The following is a 19968-nucleotide window of genomic DNA, read 5'->3' as shown; positions in this document are numbered from 1 at the left end:
CTGGTCCAGGTTTCGCTCCCTGGATGTCTATGCAAGTCACTTGCTATTCGTGTGTGTGTCTTAGCAGGCCTTATCAGCCTATCATGTCAGCCCTGACATAGTTCAGCTGCCAGACCAGGAATGTTTGCTATGCAAGGTCGCACTATTCCTGGGCCACACTGAACATAGAAGCTACTGGTGACCTGCTACAACGCTTCACCACCAGGTCCATGAATCAGGGATTGCCTTCCAGCACTGCCTGATTTGAGCTTGAGCTTGTACTACGAACTATTGGAGTAATAAACGAATACCACCGCTTTTGAGTGCGTTTAGACTCACCCTGATCCACCATCCTCAACAAGAGAAAATCCATGCCCTCTGCAAGTGGCAACAGAAGTACTGGTGCAGGCGGAAAGCCGGCCGCTGTGACCGAGCGTTTCTAGGCGCTTCAGTCCGGAACCGCGCTGCTACTACGGGCGCAGGTTCGAATCCTAACTCGGGCATGGATGTGTGTGATGTCCTTAGGTCAGTTAGTTTTAAGTAGTTCTACATCTAGGTGACTAATGACCTCAGATGTTAAGTCCCATAGTGCTTAGAGTCATTTGAACCATTTTTTGCAGGCTGAAATAGTAGTTCTATGTCTGCAGCAACACAAGAAAAACAATTTAGTGTCGACTTAAGGAACTGTATGTTCGTGTATGATTATTTACTTCTTCTTCATTTGAACATAGGAATATTCTTACTTTGTCCTTTTGGTAATGTGCCTGTGGCTAGGGCGTCCCACCAGGTAGACCGGGAGCCTGGTGCAAGTCTTTTTTACTTAACGCCTCTTCGGCGACTTGCGTGTCGATGAGGACGAAATATTGTTTAAGACAACACAATACGCAGTCCCCGAGCAGAGAAACTTCCTGGCCAAGCCAGGAATGGAACCCTGGCCCCTCACATGATATTCTGCTGCTCTGAACACTCAGCTATGGATGAAGAACTTAAGGTAGTAATAATAGTAATCAAAATAGCATCAGGTGAAAAGGTTTTAGGTCAGGAAGCAATTCAACGTGTTGGATTAGGTTGCTCAAAGGCAAGCTGATAGTTTAGAATTATTTAAGGAGCTTGATAGTCTGGCAGGGAAGAAAAGAAGGGAACAGTGGTCTTCTAACGTGTCTCTAGATCTGCATAATAGCAATGTCTCATCAGTAAGGAGGAAAGGGGAAGATATTTTTTTCCATTTATAGATAATTTACTAACAACTGTACAACTGAGATATGGAATGACGAATGGCTACTAAGTATGGCTCGATTAAAGTTTACAGGGTTAGGGCATATGTTGAGTGTCATGAGAAGTTGCATACGTTCAGTGTTTTTAGGACCTAAGGAAGGGTTGTTGGAACGGTACAGAAGGAAAAATACCGCTAGTTTTTACCGTGAGCAGCTCAGTGATATAGCATGAAGACAGAGAGAGTCTGCGGATTGCTTTTTTTTTTATCGAATTAGAAAACTTAAAATCAGTACTTACGAGTTAACGGATGACGACAATGCAAGAAGCAAAACAAAATGGCGCTAGACGCATTTTTGCGGGGTTTGCCAGCTGAAATTTCATGCAAGATATGACTAGAATTCCCACAAGCCTTAAACGAAACCGTAAAGACTGTGATAGTGTTAGCACAGATGGATGCAGTGACCAAGACATGGGAAAAGAAGGTGGTCTTTAGTGCTGAAATCGTATGTTAGCTTTCTTCTCAACCCGGTCACATTCAGCGGAATTATAGGGAACCTAAGTGCCGTATGTGTAAGAAATTTGGAGATTTTGAATGTTTATGTCCGCAATGGTTTCCAAAGACACAAATGGAGGTAGGATAGAGCTCACACTCTGATGTTAAACGAAAAGTTGAATCAGCGACAGACTTAACCGTGTCTGTAGGAGGATGACCATATATTTTTATTTGGATATGGGGTATTTGGTGAGAAGAAGTTGAACCCACTTCATCGTAGATTCAGTGGTGTAGGTGGAGACGGTAGTTTGCTCAGTTGAGCATGGATGAACTTCTGAGTGGAAAAGGAAGACTTTCGTGCAAGTGCGGAAGTACTTCCTCGGGTTGGCAAAAGCTACAGTGGAACTCTTGGAAACTGGCCAGACACTGAGGAAGCCTACTAAACTTAATACTCAACTCATGGGATAAAATACCAAGGTGCAAGGCATCTAGTCTGTGTGGATGCAGGAGTAGATCTACCAATTAATGTGTTATGTATAGTTGAACCTTTGGCAGAAAATGAAGAACTGGACAGAGCATAGTGCTTTATGTGCCTTGGTTTGTCATATGTTCAAGTAGTTGATGGTAGTTGGGTTATGCCCACCAGTGTAGGTAATTTTGGTAGCCAATTTGGAAGTTGTAGAGAAAGAAGAATTTGATAGGTTTCAGCGTAAAGTCTTTGAAGATAGGTCAGTCTGCTGATTTAGTCATGCTGTGAGGAAAAATTTTGCTTTTTCACGAAAAGAACAGAGAGGTAAATTGGAAAAATTGTTTTTGAAATGCACAGAGTTATTTAATCCTGCTAGACCTCTGCCAGCTACATCAGTAACATAACATAGGATTACCACTGGGAACGAACCGTTGGGGTATAGAAAGCCATATCAGGTTACACATCACCTATAATCGACGATGGAGGAATTTCTAAACCTGCAACTCCATGAAAGGATAATTTAAGTATGGACCAGTCCCTGGGAAATGCTGGTAGTTGTTATACCAACAATGACCTTAAATGGCACTAAGGCTCATAGGCTCTGTCGTGACTATCAATATTTTAATCAGTGTATAATCACAGGTTCGTGCTCTACATCAAACACTGCCAAAACCTTGGATAACCTAACACGACGAATGCCATTTGGATAGAATAATGCATTGATTACATTCCAACACCGACTGGACGAGGAATCGTAAGACATGAAACAAAACAGCAGATGGTGTACTTGACGATATCATAGTATTTTCTAAAGACATCCAAGAGCGTGTGGTATATTTGTAGGAGTCTTTAAGACTAAAGAGCAAGCAGGACAGCTAACATTTAGTTTATAATGGCGTCATTATCTATTAAAAGTAGTGCGCTATTTGGGACATGTTGTCAACCAGGACAGTGTCGGAGCGGACATACAGCTTGTATTAACAATGTGAGAAATCGCCACTCCTGCTACTCAAAAAGAGCTTCAGTCATTTTTTGGTTCTGCTAGATATTATAGAAAGTTTGTGCAAAATTTGACAAAGGTTGCAAGGCCTCTTACTCATCTGTTAGACAAGAGAATAAAGTTCCAGTGGGGTTCAGATTGCGAGCATATCTCTGATCATTTAAAGGACCCTATTGACCTCTTGTCCTGTCCTCGATTTCCGAGATTACCAAAAGCAGCTCATACTTTCATGGCGATACCAACAACCATGCTTCAGAGAGCACATTAAGCCAGGAAACAGAGGGGGCTGAACTCCCAATACCATAGGCTCCAAGGCAGATATATAAGGCGGAAAAAATTCTGCTGCAGAGAAGGAGATGCTCAGCCTGGTTTATGGTATATGTTTCCATTGCTACCTATGTGTTAGGCGTTTCAAGGTCATAAAAGATTATACAGCATTAAAATGCCTGATAGGCCTTAAAGATCTGACCGAAGAGCTTTACAGGTCACTGACTTTGACTTTGAAGAAGTACACATCCTGAGACAACATGTGTCAGTGCCAGTGGATCAAGTCACAAGATACACTCCTGGAAATGGAAAAAAGAACACATTGACACCGGTGTGTCAGACCCACCATACTTGCTCCGGACACTGCGAGAGGGCTGTACAAGCAATGATCACACGCACGGCACAGCGGACACACCAGGAACCGCGGTGTTGGCCGTCGAATGGCGCTAGCTGCGCAGCATTTGTGCACCGCCGCCGTCAGTGTCAGCCAGTTTGCCGTGGCATACGGAGCTCCATCGCAGTCTTTAACACTGGTAGCATGCCGCGACAGCGTGGACGTGAACCGTATGTGCAGTTGACGGACTTTGAGCGAGGGCGTATAGTGGGCATGCGGGAGGCCGGGTGGACGTACCGCCGAATTGCTCAACACGTGGGGCGTGAGGTCTCCACAGTACATCGATGTTGTCGCCAGTGGTCGGCGGAAGGTGCACGTGCCCGTCGACCTAGGACCGGACCGCAGCGACGCACGGATGCACGCCAAGACCGTAGGATCCTACGCAGTGCCGTAGGGGACCGCACCGCCACTTCCCAGCAAATTAGGGACACTGTTGCTCCTGGGGTATCGGCGAGGACCATTCGCAACCGTCTCCATGAAGCTGGGCTAGGTCCCGCACACCGTTAGGCCGTCTTCCGCTCACGCCCCAACATCGTGCAGCCAGCCTCCAGTGGTGTCGCGACAGGCGTGAATGGAGGGACGAATGGAGACGTGTCGTCTTCAGCGATGAGAGTCGCTTCTGCCTTGGTGCCAATGATGGTCGTATGCGTGTTTGGCGCCGTGCAGATTAGCGCCACAATCAGGACTGCATACGTCCGAGGCACACTGGGCCAACACCCGGCATCATGGTGTGGGGAGCGATCTCCTAAACTGGCCGTACACCACTGGTGATCGTCGAGGGGACACTGAATAGTGCACGGTACATCCAAACCGTCATCGAACCCATCGTTCTACCATTCCTAGACCGGTAAGGGAACTTGCTGTTCCAACAGGACAATGCACGTCCGCATGTATCCCGTGCCACCGAACGTGCTCTAGAAGGTGTAAGTCAACTACCCTGGCCAGCAAGATCTCCGGATCTGTCCCCAATTGAGCATGTTTGGGACTGGATGAAGCGTCGTCTCACGCGGTCTGTACGTCCAGCACGAACGCTGGTCCAACTGAGGCGCCAGGTGGAAATGGCATGGCAAGCCGTTCCACAGGACTACATCCAGCATCTCTACGATCGTCTCCATGGGAGAATAGCAGCCTGCATGGCTGCGAAAGGCGGATATACACTGTACTAGTTCCGACATTGTGCATGCTCTGTTGCCTGTGTCTATGTGCCTGTGGTTCTGTCAGTGTGAGCATGCGATGTATCTGACCCCAGGAATGTGTCAATAAAGTTTCCCCTTCCTGGGACAATGAATTCACGGTGTTCTTATTTCAATTTCCAGGAGTGTATGTGCAGTAGAGCGTGTAGGTTCAAATGGCTCTGAGCACTATGGGACTTAACATCGGAGGTAATCAGTCCCCAAGAACTTAGAACTACTTAAACCTAAGGACATCAGACACATCCATGCCCGAGGCAGGATTCGAACCTGCGACCGTAGCGGTCGCGCGGTTCCAGACGAAGCGCCTAGAACCGCTCGAACAGAGCGTGTAGGTACTTCTGTATATGAGTGGCATAAGGTTCAGACCACCGACCAAGACTGTCAGCAGTTTGCGATGCAACCAAGTTCTGGGCTTAATATTGTATAATGGAAATACAGCTAATATATTGTCGTACCTTCGAGTTTGTGCGATAATTATGGTAATCATGAAGTGTTTGGCAGATGCTAATGTTGTTTCTTCACACTGGTTTCATGTTATTGGAATCACACCGCCAGTCCCCAGTGCAACCAACTTCTTCTTTGTGCCAGCTATACTTGCTTCACACAGTTGAAGAGAAAGATGGGTCGTGATGAAAGCTCAACAAGTAGTAAGGCTCCTTCTTCACACAGTGAAAGTAAAATTATCTTCTACTACATTTTGAAAATAACAACCTCGAATATTTATCAAAATTGCGAAAACAAATATAAAATAAAAATGTCGGCACTCGATATTGCCATCTCTATATCGATACATCGACATATCTTTGAGTGCGATAGAGCCGTATCGTACCGATATTTTATGTGAAAAATATCGATATTTTATCTACTACTGTAGTATGATGTCTGTTTGAACCTGCAAGGTGGACAACTATGCAGTAGCGATCACCACTGGACGGAGGTGATAGCTTAGGAAGCGATGAAATATACTGAGAGAGCAATTTCGTGTGTGTGTGTGTGTGTGTGTGTGTGTGTGTGTGTGTGCCTGTGTGTGTTGACCAAAGTCTGTGGGTTCTAGGAATTGTGACAAAGCATCCCGCTGTTGTCCTCGCCGCAACCCGTGCCCCTGCATGCAGGCAACCTATGCGTGTAAGAGCACGTTGGCGGCACGTTACTAAGCTTGTAAGCCACCGGTCAGAAGCCCCACAGATGGCTCTACTCACGGGCATGACGCCGCGCCGGCTGCTGCAGATTTCCCGCTGCGGGCCCGCCAGGAAGTCGAAGCCGCGGCACGCGTCCTGCTGGCGCTCGCGGTCCGGCGGCGCCGCCGTCGTGGGCTGCGGGCTCTGCCCCGGCGCCGCCACCATCCTGCGGACAACAAGTAACACACACGCGGGGCTGAGAACGCGACGGGCACCGACTAGTATGCGAGGCTCTACAACTACAGGGTGGGCGGACAGCAAGTACCTGTTCACCTACACAACTTCACTCAAACAAGTTTTACTACGATCAGCAGAATACTACGTACTGGTTTCCACATAGGCGCCAGGATTTTTCATCAGTTTCTTCAATCGTTTGCCGATCTCCTCAGTCTCCTTCAGCAAGAATGCTACTAGTACATTAGTGACAACATGCAGGATACGAACTTCGAAATCATCCAGCATACTCCATTGTCCAGACCTACAATAAGAACGCACACAGTGTAGATCAGAGCCGCGCACTGAGCAATCTGAGGACTGTCGCGACCCAACCGACGTTCCATAAAATAATCGTCGAGCCAATTGCTTACACTTGTTGCAAACTGTGGCATGGCATCAACTAGCGTAACTATGAGGTTGTAGATTTTGTCGTCCGTAGATAAAATTGGCCAAATCTGATATTCCAGTACAGCTACGCCCTGGTTTGAGCTCACTGTATTGTGAAGAAGGAACAGACCAATAAGTTGTTTTGGTTTTACACTACTGGCCATTAAAATTGCTACATCAAGAAGAAATGCAGATGATAAACGGGTATTCATTGGACAAATATATTATACTAGAACTAACATGTGATTACATTTTCACGCAATTTGGGTGCATAGATCCTGAAAAATCAGTACCCAGAACAACCACCTCTGGCTGTAATAATGGCCTTGATACGCCTGAGAATTGAGTCAAACAGAGCTTGGATGGCGTGTACAGGTACAGCTGCCCATGCAGCTTCAACACGATACCACAGTTCATCAAAAGAAGTGACTGGCGTGTTGTGACGAGCCAGTTGCTCGGCCACCATTGACCAGACGTTTTCAGTTGGTGAGAGATCTGGAGAATGTGCTGGCGAGGGCAGCAGTCGAATATTTTCTGTATCCAGAAATGCACATACAGGACCTGTAACATGCGGTCGTCCATTATCCTGCTGAAATATAGGGTTTCGCAAGGATCGAATGAAGGGTAGAGCCACGTGTCGAAACACATCTGAAATGAAACGTCCACTGTTCAAAGTGCCGTCAATGCGAACAACAGGTGACCGAGACGGGTAACCAATGGCACCCCATACCATACGAGGCCGTTGGGATCCAGCATGGCGTTCTGTATTACCCTCCTGAACCCATCGATTCCATATTCTGCTAACAGTCACTGGATCTCGACCAACGCGAGCAACAATGTCGCGATACGATAAACCGCAGTCGCGATAGGCTACAATCCGACCCTTATCAAAGTCGGAAACGTGATGGTACGCATTTCTCCGCCTTACACGAGGCATCACAACAACGTTTCATCAGGCAACGCCGATCAACTGCTGTTTGTGTATGAGAAATCGGTTGGAAACTTTCCTCATGTCAGCACGTTGTAGGTGTCGCCACCGGCGCCAACCTTGTGTGAATGCTCTGAAAAGCTAATCACTTGCATATCACAGCATCCTCTTCCTGTCGGTTAAATTTCGCGTCTGTAGCACGTCATCTTCGTGGTGTAGCAATTATTATGGCCAGTAGTGTACAATGGTCCAGAATGGTGATGTAGTTCCTCAACGGAGGCATGTAGAAAATCTTTCGTCCATGAATGGAAATTATGAGGTTTACAAACCCTCGTATGTGAAACACAGCTCGATCAATCCAGATTGTGTTTCAAAACAATTGGGGGCAGTTTCTTATCCAGCCTAGCATGATTCCTCATTATACTCCATGCGACAGTCGCAATCATCTGCACTTCCTGGCTTTAATGCCACTTCCACGAGCGAAATTACAACTCCTCTTTAAGGGTTTTTCGAACCGTGTATCGCATTAGGACACTTTCACAGGCTGACTGGTGTGATTATTATTATTATTATTATTATAGGTACATACATTTCGCCCACCATGAAGGTCTGTTACAGCTCTAGCAAATAGTGACAAAATTCCTACAGTGGTATAATCAGAGCCCTACCAAGATGATCTTGCGCCCATCCCAAACCTGTGAATCCTCCCCCGTCGCTTTCCCGTAAATATTCTCCTTCTGCAATGTTTTCTACACAGTTAGCAAATTTTGTAAGTAGGTTGAATGAAAGTGAAGAATTACTAAAGGATGTGTGGTAAATAAACTACACTAATGAAAAATATTGCACAGAACAAATTAAATGTTTCATTGTACTAAGAAAATCCATATTGTACGAACTTTGTGAAAAACTTGAAAATAAACAAAATCTATATCTCATTACTTATAGCACCTACGGTAAATTGGTCTTTATGGACAAGGGTGGCAGATACAGCGAATCCGATTGTCCTCTGACGTGTAGCACAAGAAGTACATGGGTTAAATGTTTCTCACGGTGACAGCAAAGAACTTTATGACTTACGATGCTCAGAGTTCCAACAGAGCTTGAATAACAAAAACTACTTAACACAAAAGGGAGAAGTATTTGCAGATGCATGAGCAATGTAGGTAATGATGAGGGCCATAGCATACACTTGTACACACAGAGTTTACCAGTCTATAGGCATGACGAGCTACAAGCACTACAGATATCTCATTCCTGAATTCTTTTTTTTACAGACCTGATCGTACCAACCGAAACTTGGGAGTAACAAAAGTACTGACTTGAGCGGCAAGTAAATTACATTAAATGTCACTTCAGCCCCTTTCGTTTTGCTTGGTTCCTACATCGTCGCATTTCGTTCCAGTCCTTACGACGGCAGAAATCGAAGCCTTCGGACAAATAACGTATTGGCTTCAGCACCCGCTCGTTGACCTATGATATTCTACAATACCCTAGCGCAGTAGCAAATAAAGAGCTTGAAACATTCCACTGCCAATAATTCAAATAAATACTTGTCGGCATTGTGTTTGCTTCAGCGAAACCACGAAGCATGGCACGAATTGAGTATAGTATGGCAGGAGAATGAAACAGCATTTAATAAATTACTTATCTCATATGTGCTATCTGATGACAACAGTAATTACTTGCATCTACTCGCTGCATTATCCAAGTTCTGGGTATGGCAGTTTAACATTTATGGTACTCCGGAATAAAAACGAACAAGCAAAACTGATATGCTCCATTTAATGATCCACAACACTTCTCCATTCACAAAACTAATACAGTTTTTTATAGATGCGTACAATCATCATCGTGTACTGCATTGGTCTTGTTTTACTCATGTCGAACTATGATTTCGTGAATCATGGATTGGACTAGACGCGTCTGCCTATTCAGAAACAGGTGAATACTGCTGGCATCGGTATTTAAATTAAATTCCTATTACAAAAAATAATTAGAAAATTATTGTGATATAACATGGCGAACTTAATAAACTGTAAACATGTTTTTTCTACACGGAAATAGGAAACATAAATCATTTTAGTTTCAGTTTTATAATAATTATATTAATATGTAAGTTGTTTTATAACACTTATTGTTTACCATATTAATTACATACAAAATATCTTTTTCAGTTATATTACTAACATTAGCGTCTGAACTTCATATTGTATAGATTCATGTAATGTTCTAGCTTCTGTTGGAAATTACGAAGATTGTCAGAAATGCTAGCATGTTTGTGTGTGAAACAAATAAATCTTTCACATAATTGATTAACAGTGACATCGCATGTGGTTTTAATTAATACAATGACGTTTAATTAACATTAGAAAAAACTAAGTTGGTAATATTGCATATTTTCGTACGAATTAACAGTTGGATCGGGTAGTAAACTAAACATGTGTATCGCATTCTTCACTTCGCTCGTCTCAATCGGTTGCAGTGTGAGGCTGTTGTCAAGAGCTGCCAGAGGGAGTATATCCACAAATGATTGAGGATGCTGTGTGTAAGGGCAAAGGACACTCTGAGATGAAGAGGTTGGCGCAAGAGAAGAATCTGTGACGGCCGCTCGAACCAGTCAGAAAACCGATTGAAAAAAAAAGAAAAAAAATTGATTAAAGAAATGGGACATGGTATGTTGAAACGTTTTGCAAGAGGAAGATTCTGTAGAGATTGTACATTTAGCATGACACAATTAATTTAGTATGAGATGCTAGTTGTAACCTGGAATAGACGCCTGTGCGATTCATTGCGCAAAACTGAGGACATTATTTTTTACATAAATACGAGCTGTCGCGAGAGCTGCTGGAGGAACGAAAGGAACCGTGAGTACTAAGTGAAAGTCGACACTAGAGGCGCTGCTACTATAGGGAGAACATTGCCGGCAGCTGTGGGGGAGCCATTAAAAGGCGAAGGTGGGCCTCTACGTGAACCGGCCACTCCTCCCTCACCCCGCTACGCTGGCGCAGTCCCAGCGGCCCAGCAACAAGTGTGGCCCGCCAGCCTCTTCTTCCACACGCTACGCTTTGTCGCCTTGCGTCGAACTGCTTCTGTGTCGCGGTTGCTGTTGACTTTTCACACGTTACGCCTATGCGCACATACATTGATGTAAAATTTTTCTGTATGTAACAATTTTCTCCGCTCAGGGACTGGGTGTTGTGTTGTTTTCGTGATCATTTCATTCCCATCCGGTGCGCAGGTCGCCCAATGTGGCGTCGAATGTAATAAGACCTGCCTGCACCAAGGCGGCCGGACCTGCCCCGTAAGGGGCTTCCCGGCCAAAGACGCCAAACGCTCATTTCCATATCCAGTATAACTTTTTATACGAAAAAAAGAAAAACACATGTCGCGTGATTTTTGGCACCACAAATTTCTCGCTCGATTTTGAAAAGAAAAGGTTGCTAAAATATGTGATTGTTTTTTATATGTGATAGGCTAACACCTTAGCTTCGGGATAAATCCATAGCATTACAAGTTTTCCTCACTGTTTTCTGTGAAAGCTCAGCATTGGTCATCACGTTGTAACGGAACATATTAAAGGCTTTACTTTACCGAAGTATGCGATACCCTCCAAATTCAACCAGTTTAACGAGTATTTATGATTATAGAAAAGTTATTGTGTATGTTAACAATGATTGCATAACATGTCTGCATAAACAGTCAACCCATTAAATTATACTGAGTAACTGACCCACACAAAAGTTTATATCACTTGATCACTGATACAGCAAATGTCATCATGTAAAAACACTAAGTTCATCTTAAATAATTAATATGAAGTACGAAAAATAGTGGCCAACTTAGGTATTTTGGATCTCCTTAAATAAAAATCACCCAGTGAAACCTATTTGTTCACTAGGAGCGTTTTCACTCAGTATTCACGTAGTCAATCCTATTTTAGACGAAAACCAATGTAATTCTTAATAATTCATGTTATTTACTTATTTATGCAAATTAGAGAAGTCAATTGACAAACTTCTAAAAGACGGCCTTTTTGTAACAAAGAATTATTCTGTCAAGTCAACAAATCTGTCTGTCATTTTAATAACATGTTAAATTATGTCACTCGATGCAAATTAATAACTTTTCTGCACAAATTATGATAACAGATGTACATGTGACTTATAAACTATATCTCTTTTTAGTAGTTCTTTGACAATGTTATAAATACGAGCAGCAAGAAGGGTCGAGAGAGCAGTCGGAATGTCACTTTGGTAAAGTGTGTCTGTGTGTTATTGTTTGAGGTGGATAAACAATGCAAAGAACATGTAACGGAAGTACTACTTTGTGTTGTGTCATGGTCTTTGGTGGACAGTGGAATTAAGATGGCCACCAGAGTAATAAATATTTGAAGTTTACATATTTGTTGGTTTCGCTCGTTCTTTATCATCAAAAGCACATAATAAACACGGGACCTCATGTTTTAACCCTAGACAACCAGATTTAGAGCCAGCATCAGCATCGAGACACGGCAGCGATCCAGCAAGTAGCAGCGATTACCACAACACAATGCATTTTAATGGCGCCAACCTAACATCAAGTGCTAACAAGCTCCGTAAATGGGAGTGAAATAGTGCGATTATAGCAATTAGCAATATCTACGACCAGGCGACCATTACAACGTGCACTTCATCCACAAAAATTGTATTCAAAAGCGTGTAACTTAGCGATCACTTCGTTTTACTCCATACACTGTAGATCAACGTTAGATCTTTTTAGTCTTCGGAAGACACTAACATAGATCTCCTTTCATGATCAAGGGGACGTCATGTAAAACTGTTAACACCGCACTGTTCTGGTCGGGTGGCAGACAGCCTCAGCTTCAGAACAGTTGTCGGTTTCGGCTCTCCACAGTCATTTATAGCGATAGCTGTGGCCGAACTTTCAACGAAAATGAACCGCAAGCATTTACTTTTTATTCATATTTTATTGGTGTCAACATTCCCAAATAATCCACTGGTTTCATCGGATTTGAGAGGTTTCATGCCCTCTTTTGCATGTCTGCTCTCATTTTCATCAATTTTATTAATGTTCTATGTCACTGCACGGTAAACAGAATAAGGTTATTGCAGTGAGAGTATTTGTACTAAGAGCTCAAAAAAATACAGGGTGATTCAAAAAGAATACCACAACTTTAAAAATGTGTATTTAATGAAAGAAACATAATATAACCTTCTCTTATACATCATTACAAAGAGTATTTAAAAAGGTTTTTTTTTTTCACTCAAAAACAAGTTCATAGATGTTCAATATGGCCCCCTCCAGACACTCGAGCAATATCAACCCAATACTCCAACTCGTTCCACACTCTCTGTAGCATATCAGGTGTAACAGTTTGGATAGCTGCTGCTATTTCTCGTTTCAAATCATCAATGGTGGCTGGGAGAGGTGGCCGAAACACCATATCCTTAACATACCCCCATAAGAAAAAATCGCAGGGGGTAAGATCAGGGCTTCTTGGAGGACAGTGATGAAGTGCTCTGTCACGGGCTGCCTGGCGGCCGATCCATCGCCTCAGGTAGTTGACGTTCAGGTAGTTACGGACAGATAAGTGCCAATGTGGTGGCGCTCCATCCTGCTGAAATATGAATTATTGTGCTTCTTGTTCGAGCTGAGGGAACAGCCAATTCTCTAACATCTGGATGCGTGCTACATTTTCATCACTCGTTCTCGGCCGTCCAGAACTTTTCCCTTTGCACAAACACCCATTCTCTGTAAACTGTTTATACCAACGTTTAATACACCACCTATCAGGAGGTTTAACACCATACTTCGTTCGAAATGCACGCTGAACAACTGTCGTCGATTCGCTTCTGCCGTACTCAATAACACAAAAAGCTTTCTGTTGAGCGGTCGCCATCTTAGCATCAACTGACGCTGACGCCTAGTCAACAGCGCCTCAAGCGAACAAATGTACAACTAAATGAAACTTTATAGCTCCCTTAATTCGCCGACAGATAGTGCTTAGCTCTGCCTTTTGTCGTTGCAGAGTTTTAAATTCCTAAATTTGTGGTATTCTTTTTGAATCACCCTGTACTGTGCGAGGCGAGCATCGGAGGACGCGGCACACTGCGTTTCCGGTTGGGGGCTGCACTTCCCTGAATTCTGAGTGGTTCGTACAACAGGCTTAAGCGCCTGGCGGTACGACTGACGTCGCTCGAGTTTCGCCTATTGTATGCAGGGCGAAACGACCTGCGAGACGTCTGAATGTCGCCGCTGTTTGTGTGTTTACCGTCCCGGCGTGTCCGGAATGAAGATTCCTGGCACCGACTGACTGCATTGTCCTCATTATTCTGAGAATACTTGTGGACCGTGCCCTGTTGGGTGCAACTGTCTAGCACCGGATGGCCGGTGGTCTAGGCAGGTTGTTTTCGTAGCCGGTCAAACGGCAAGTTCAGTGCCCTCAGCTGAATAGCAGAGGCATGATCGGTCAACTTAAACTGACGCTAGTGAACGTCATAAAGCCCTGCTCGAAATTAGAGGGAACGGTCGCTATTGGCGCGAATGAGGTGCTGAGACAGTGTGGTGGGAATTTTGGAATCTGAACTGAATGCTGATTCGCAGTTTACGTGGAGAGTTAAGGAGTAGAGCAATGTTGGCTTCGCTCTTGCGTTGCGTGGGCAGTAGATTCGGGATCTGATCTTCCTCGGAGTCGGACGGGCTTGCGACTTGGTCGCTCGTTTTCGGAAGAACTTAGAATTCTCGGACAGCCTTCGCGGCCTGGGGTTGACACAGAGTCGCTGCACGGCAGAAGTCGGCGCCTACATCATCAGGACGCTGCCTACCGACGGCGTGCTGCAGATTTCACTACTGGTACAGTATTTCGCGGCTCCAGCATTGTAGGACCTTATCAATTTTATACTGAATCCCTCAGCAGCATGCGCGCTCGCTTTGCTACAAGTCAATCTTGCTTGTTTCTCCATGTGATCCTATTTGAGCTCTCACTACTAATTGCGATACTGCTATATAGTCGGTAGATTAATAGTTGATTCATTAGGACCTCCAGTTACTATCGTCAATCTATTGCATCACAGAGAGTAGAACCCCCTTGTTCTCGAACCAACTCTTATTCTCATAATACACTCCTGGAAATTGAAATAAGAACAACGTGAATTCATTGTCCCAGGAAGGGGAAACTTTATTGACATATTCCTGGGGTCAGATACATCACATGATCACACTGACAGAACCACAGGCACATAGACACAGGCAACAGAGCATGCACAATGTCGGCACTAGTACAATGTATATCCACCTTTCGCAGCAATGCAGGCTGCTATTCTCCCATGGAGACGATCGTAGAGATGCTGGATGTAGTCCTGTGGAACGGCTTGCCATGCCATTTCCACCTGGCGCCTCAGTTGGACCAGCGTTCGTGCTGGACGTGCAGACCGCGTGAGACGACGCTTCATCCAGTCCCAAACATGCTCAATGGGGGACAGATCCGGAGATCTTGCTGGCCAGGGTAGTTGACTTACACCTTCTAGAGAACGTTGGGTGGCACGGGATACATGCGGACGTGCATTGTCCTGTTGGAACAGCAAGTTCCCTTGCAGGTCTAGGAATGGTAGAACGATGGGTTCGATGACGGTTTGGATGTACCGTGCACTATTCAGTGTCCCCTCGACGATCACCAGTGGTGTACGGCCAGTGTAGGAGATCGCTCCCCACACCATGATGCCGGGTGTTGGCCCTGTGTGCCTCGGTCGTATGCAGTCCTGATTGTGGCGCTCACCTGCACGGCGCCAAACACGTATACGACCATCATTGGCACCAAGGCAGAAGCGACTCTCATCGCTGAAGACGACACGTCTCCATTCGTCCCTCCATTCACGCCTGTCGCGACACCACTGGAGGCGGGCTGCACGATGTTGGGGCGTGAGCGGAAGACGGCCTAACGGTGTGCGGGACCGTAGCCCAGCTTCATGGAGACGGTTGCGAATGGTCCTCGCCGATACCCCAGGAGCAACAGTGTCCCTAATTTGCTGGGAAGTGGCGGTGCGGTCCCCTACGGCACTGCTTAGGATCCTACGGTCTTGGCGTGCATCCGTGCGTCGCTGCGGTCCGGTCCCAGGTCGACGGGCACGTGCACCTTCCGCCGACCACTGGCGACAACATCGATGTACTGTGGAGACCTCACGCCCCACGTGTTGAGCAATTCGGCGGTACGTCCACCCGGCCTCCCGCATGCCCACTATACGCCCTCGCTCAAAGTCCGTCAACTGCACATACGGTTCACGTGCACGCTGTCGCGGCATGCTACCAGTGTTAAAGACTGCGATGGAGCTCCGTATGCCACGGCAAACTGGCTGACACTGACGGCGGCGGTGCACAAATGCTGCGCAGCTAGCGCCATTCGACGGCCAACACCGTGGTTCCTGGTGTGTCCGCTGTGCCGTGCGTGTGATCATTGCTTGTACAGCCCTCTCGCAGTGTCCGGAGCAAGTGTGGTGGGTCTGACAGACCGGTGTCAATGTGTTCTGTTTTCCATTTCCAGGAGTGTATTTCAGTATACTGTGTGTGGGTCGACAACCATGTGCATTTATGTTATGATGTATAATAAATCTCATTGTAATATTTATTCCGCATATCATTTAGTAGATATAGGCAGAATCCCATTTCCTGTTGGTTATTACGATAAAGTTCTCTTTTTTTGAGTAGATTACGACTTTTATTAAATTATTGTGATTGTGCACTCCTTATGTTACCAACCAGCAGGGGCCACCATCATTTCTTCCGTTACCGTTGTGCGCATAATTAATTAGCTGGTAGATAAGGAGGAGGTCGAGTGCATGTCTCGTTCTCATGCAAAATTCGTCTGAATTAAAGAGGTACAAACTCTTCTCCACCCCGGCACCTCACAGATTAATCGAAAGAACGCAACTAACTTACTTAGCCACTACGGGCTACGGCTACTGCAAATCGTTCATATTCGTCACTCAGTAACGAATTTTGCACGAGGCTCGCCGTATCGCTTCGTTACTGCCCGACTCGGGTAGTCTGCAGCTCACGGATTCCTTCGATTCGTTGCCCTCAGCAGATTCAAAGTAATGGAACCGTTCCCTCACTGGCCTGTCTTCTGTCCTGCACGCTTACTGCCGGCTCGATAGCTTTCGTAATCCTCCAAACTCTTATTCTCCGCAGTCGTTGGTGCACGGAGTAACGAAAATATTTTGTTGGCCGCCATGCTTTCCTTCCCTGTAAACCTCAATTCTTCACTCCCTGGTGCGTTACGCGCGTCCGGTAGATGGCGTGAGTGACCTGTGCGGGAACTGTGTCTCCAGCATCATTTAGTTCGACCGACGCACTTTTCAGTTAGATTATAAAATTACATTACGATGTGCGGTGAGTTCTACTTTACTAGGCTTTTGGAACATATATTGTGTTCGAATGTTATGAATTACGACGAGGAGAACGATATATTGACAGTGAGCACGGATTCAGAAAATATCCTTCTTCTGAAACACAATTAACTGTTCATTCGCACAAAGTAATGATTGCTATCGACAGGGCATCTCAAACTGATTCCATATTTCCAGATTTCCAAAAGACTTTTGACACCGCTCCTATCAAGAGACTTCTAATCAGATTGTGCCTGTGGAGTATCGTCTCAGTTGTGTGACTGGATTCGTGACTTCCTGTCAGAAAGGTCACAGTAGTAGTGAAAGGTATCTTCACAGTTAAGGGGTATCTTTACAATTAATCTGAATATGGGGGTAAAGTATAGCCTCAATACAACTGTCGCGCAAACGGAATGAAGTAGGATGTGTCGTACATCAATTCTGGATGAAGCATGGAGTGGAATTTTAGTAGTGAGAGAGTACATAAAAATTCTGGCAAAAGAACATCTATTAGATCAGTAAATTTAATTGCACACATGAATATGTATAGTGCGTAACATGATGGTTGCTGTTGCCTGCAATCTATTACGCCGCATATTAATTAAACCTAGAACTTTTCTTCGGAATCCCCTGCAAGGTCTATGATCTATGGAAGAGGAATGATCAAAGGATGGTTTAATCTCGAACAAAGACATCACACGCACTTGAGAGAGTAACAGGAAGGAAAAGAACTAAAAACCTTCACCACAGAACACGTGGGTGGCAACAGGGACTGTTCCCTTGTTTTTAACATGCTGGATAAATGAATAAATTTCTATTAAAGAGAACTGCAATAAAAATGAGGCGTAAATAAGAATCACAATTAATTCAAATATTCTACAGCGGAAGATCACTGTGGCTCTGGCACTGTAGACTTTCTCATTAGATCACGACCACGAGCTCCTCACAAACAAAAGCGTACACAAAGAAAATTATCAAGTGAGACGAACTGCACAAAATTCAGTCATAAACTCACGGAAATCATACGCAATACACATGCTCTCGCGAAAGGGGTACTAAACAAAGTGAACTCTACTACAATAAACTCAAGACGGCTCCACGTGTTCGATTAACAGTTCACCTGAACAATAGCCTACACCGTCCCTGCATTTTAACGCATTTAACACTCGCGAATTAGCAAATAAAATTTGTTACACACGATAACAAACTATGAAAGATGAAAGGAATCATTTACTTTGACTAGCTTTGAAAAAGTTACATTAAACACAACATTAATTTCTCATCGAAAAGGCAAGAACAGATGCATTGAAATATGGCACTTCAATGTATCAATGCACAGTCTTTTCCCTTTTCTTCTTTACATCTAGGATAATGGACCGTTTGCACCATCAATTGAGGTGCCAGAGGTAAACAAATGAAGCTGTGTGGTGTGGCAAAATCAGCAAGAGGCTCATTCAGAGATCCTTCAGTATTAATCGAGGGAAAATCGCCGAGTAAAACGAAAGTGATTTCTAGTGTTCCTCAAGGAAGTGTTATACATCCCCTGCTGTTCCTAATATATATAAACGATTTAGGAAGCAATAATGTCTTATTGAATAGTTTTCTGGGATAACTCACCACTTAGACATAAATACTGATTGCACAAAAAGGGGCAGTGGGAATAATTAGTGGTATTCATCCAAGGACGTCATGTAGGCACCTTTTCAAGGAGTTAGGTATTTTAACTGCACCATCAGAGTACATATATTTGCCAATGAAATTCGTTACAAATAATCCATCTCAATTCGCGAAGAACAGTGATGTTCATACGTACAACACTAGAGGGAAAAATGACCTTTCCTTTCCGTTATTGAAGCTGTCAGTTGCTCAAAAACGAGTTCATTATTCAGCAACAAAAATCTTTGATCATTTGCCCAACAACATAAAGTGTCTGGCAGATAGCAGAACAAGTTTTAAATCTAGCATAAAATCATTTCTTTTGGACAACTCCTCCTACTCCACGGGCGAGTTTCTGTTTCAGAAATGGAAAAAAAAATTTAAAAAATGTACCTCTAAATGTAGTTGCATGTATAGAACAAAAAATTTCAGTAATATTAATATTGACACTATTCATGTGTGTTTGTGTGTATATATATCTTGTAAACTGACTTGTTCCACATCATATCGATAAAATAATCGGGAAAATGTTCTACGGAACATGACATAACTAAAACTAAGCTAAAAACTATCTGAGCTGCCCTTTTGGATTGTTTGCAGATGATACTGTTATTTTTCGTCTAGTACACTCATCAGAAGATCAAAGCCAATTGGAAAGTGACTTAGATAGGGTATCTGTGTGGTGCGAAAAGTGACAATTGTCTCTGCATAAAGAAAAGTGTGCAGTCTTGCACGTGAGTACAAAAAGAAATCCCTTCAATTTCCGTTACACGGTACAGTACACGAATTTAAACGCTACTACTTCAACTAAATACCTAAGAATTACAATTGCGAACAGGTTAAATTGGAACGATAACATAGATAATGTCGCAGGGAAGGCAAACCAAAGACTGCGTTTTATTGGCAGAACACTTAGAAGATGCAACAGGTCTGATAAACAGACTGCCCCACTCTACGCTTGTCCGTCCTCTGCCGTCTGTTGTGCGATATGGGGATCCTTCTTAGATAGGATTGACGGTGGGCATCGAAAAGGTCTAAAGATGTGCAGCTCGTTCTGTATTATAACGAAATAGAGGAGATATTGTCACGGGTATGATAAGCGAGTTGCGGATGACAATCATTAAAACAAAGGCGTTTGTCGTTGCGGCGATATCTTATCACGAAATTTCAATCACTAACATTCTCCTCCAAACGCGAATACATTTTACTGTCA

The 19968-nt window shown here is 44.2% G+C and overlaps 1 protein-coding gene across 1 annotated transcript in view; it reads right to left on the bottom strand.

Moving 5' to 3' along the window:
• Positions 1–19968, bottom strand: part of LOC126088166 (protein Wnt-1-like) — a 100788-nt gene that overhangs the window by 63302 nt on the left and 17518 nt on the right. The window contains exon 2 of the mRNA XM_049906289.1: positions 6210–6354. Within this exon, the coding sequence (XP_049762246.1) occupies positions 6210–6354 (145 nt within the window). The remainder of the gene's footprint in view (positions 1–6209; positions 6355–19968) is intronic.

This window comes from Schistocerca cancellata, chromosome 6, assembly GCF_023864275.1.
Source record: "Schistocerca cancellata isolate TAMUIC-IGC-003103 chromosome 6, iqSchCanc2.1, whole genome shotgun sequence".
NCBI classification, from domain to species: domain Eukaryota; kingdom Metazoa; phylum Arthropoda; class Insecta; order Orthoptera; family Acrididae; genus Schistocerca; species Schistocerca cancellata.
This window is presented reverse-complemented; position numbering and strand designations above follow the sequence as displayed.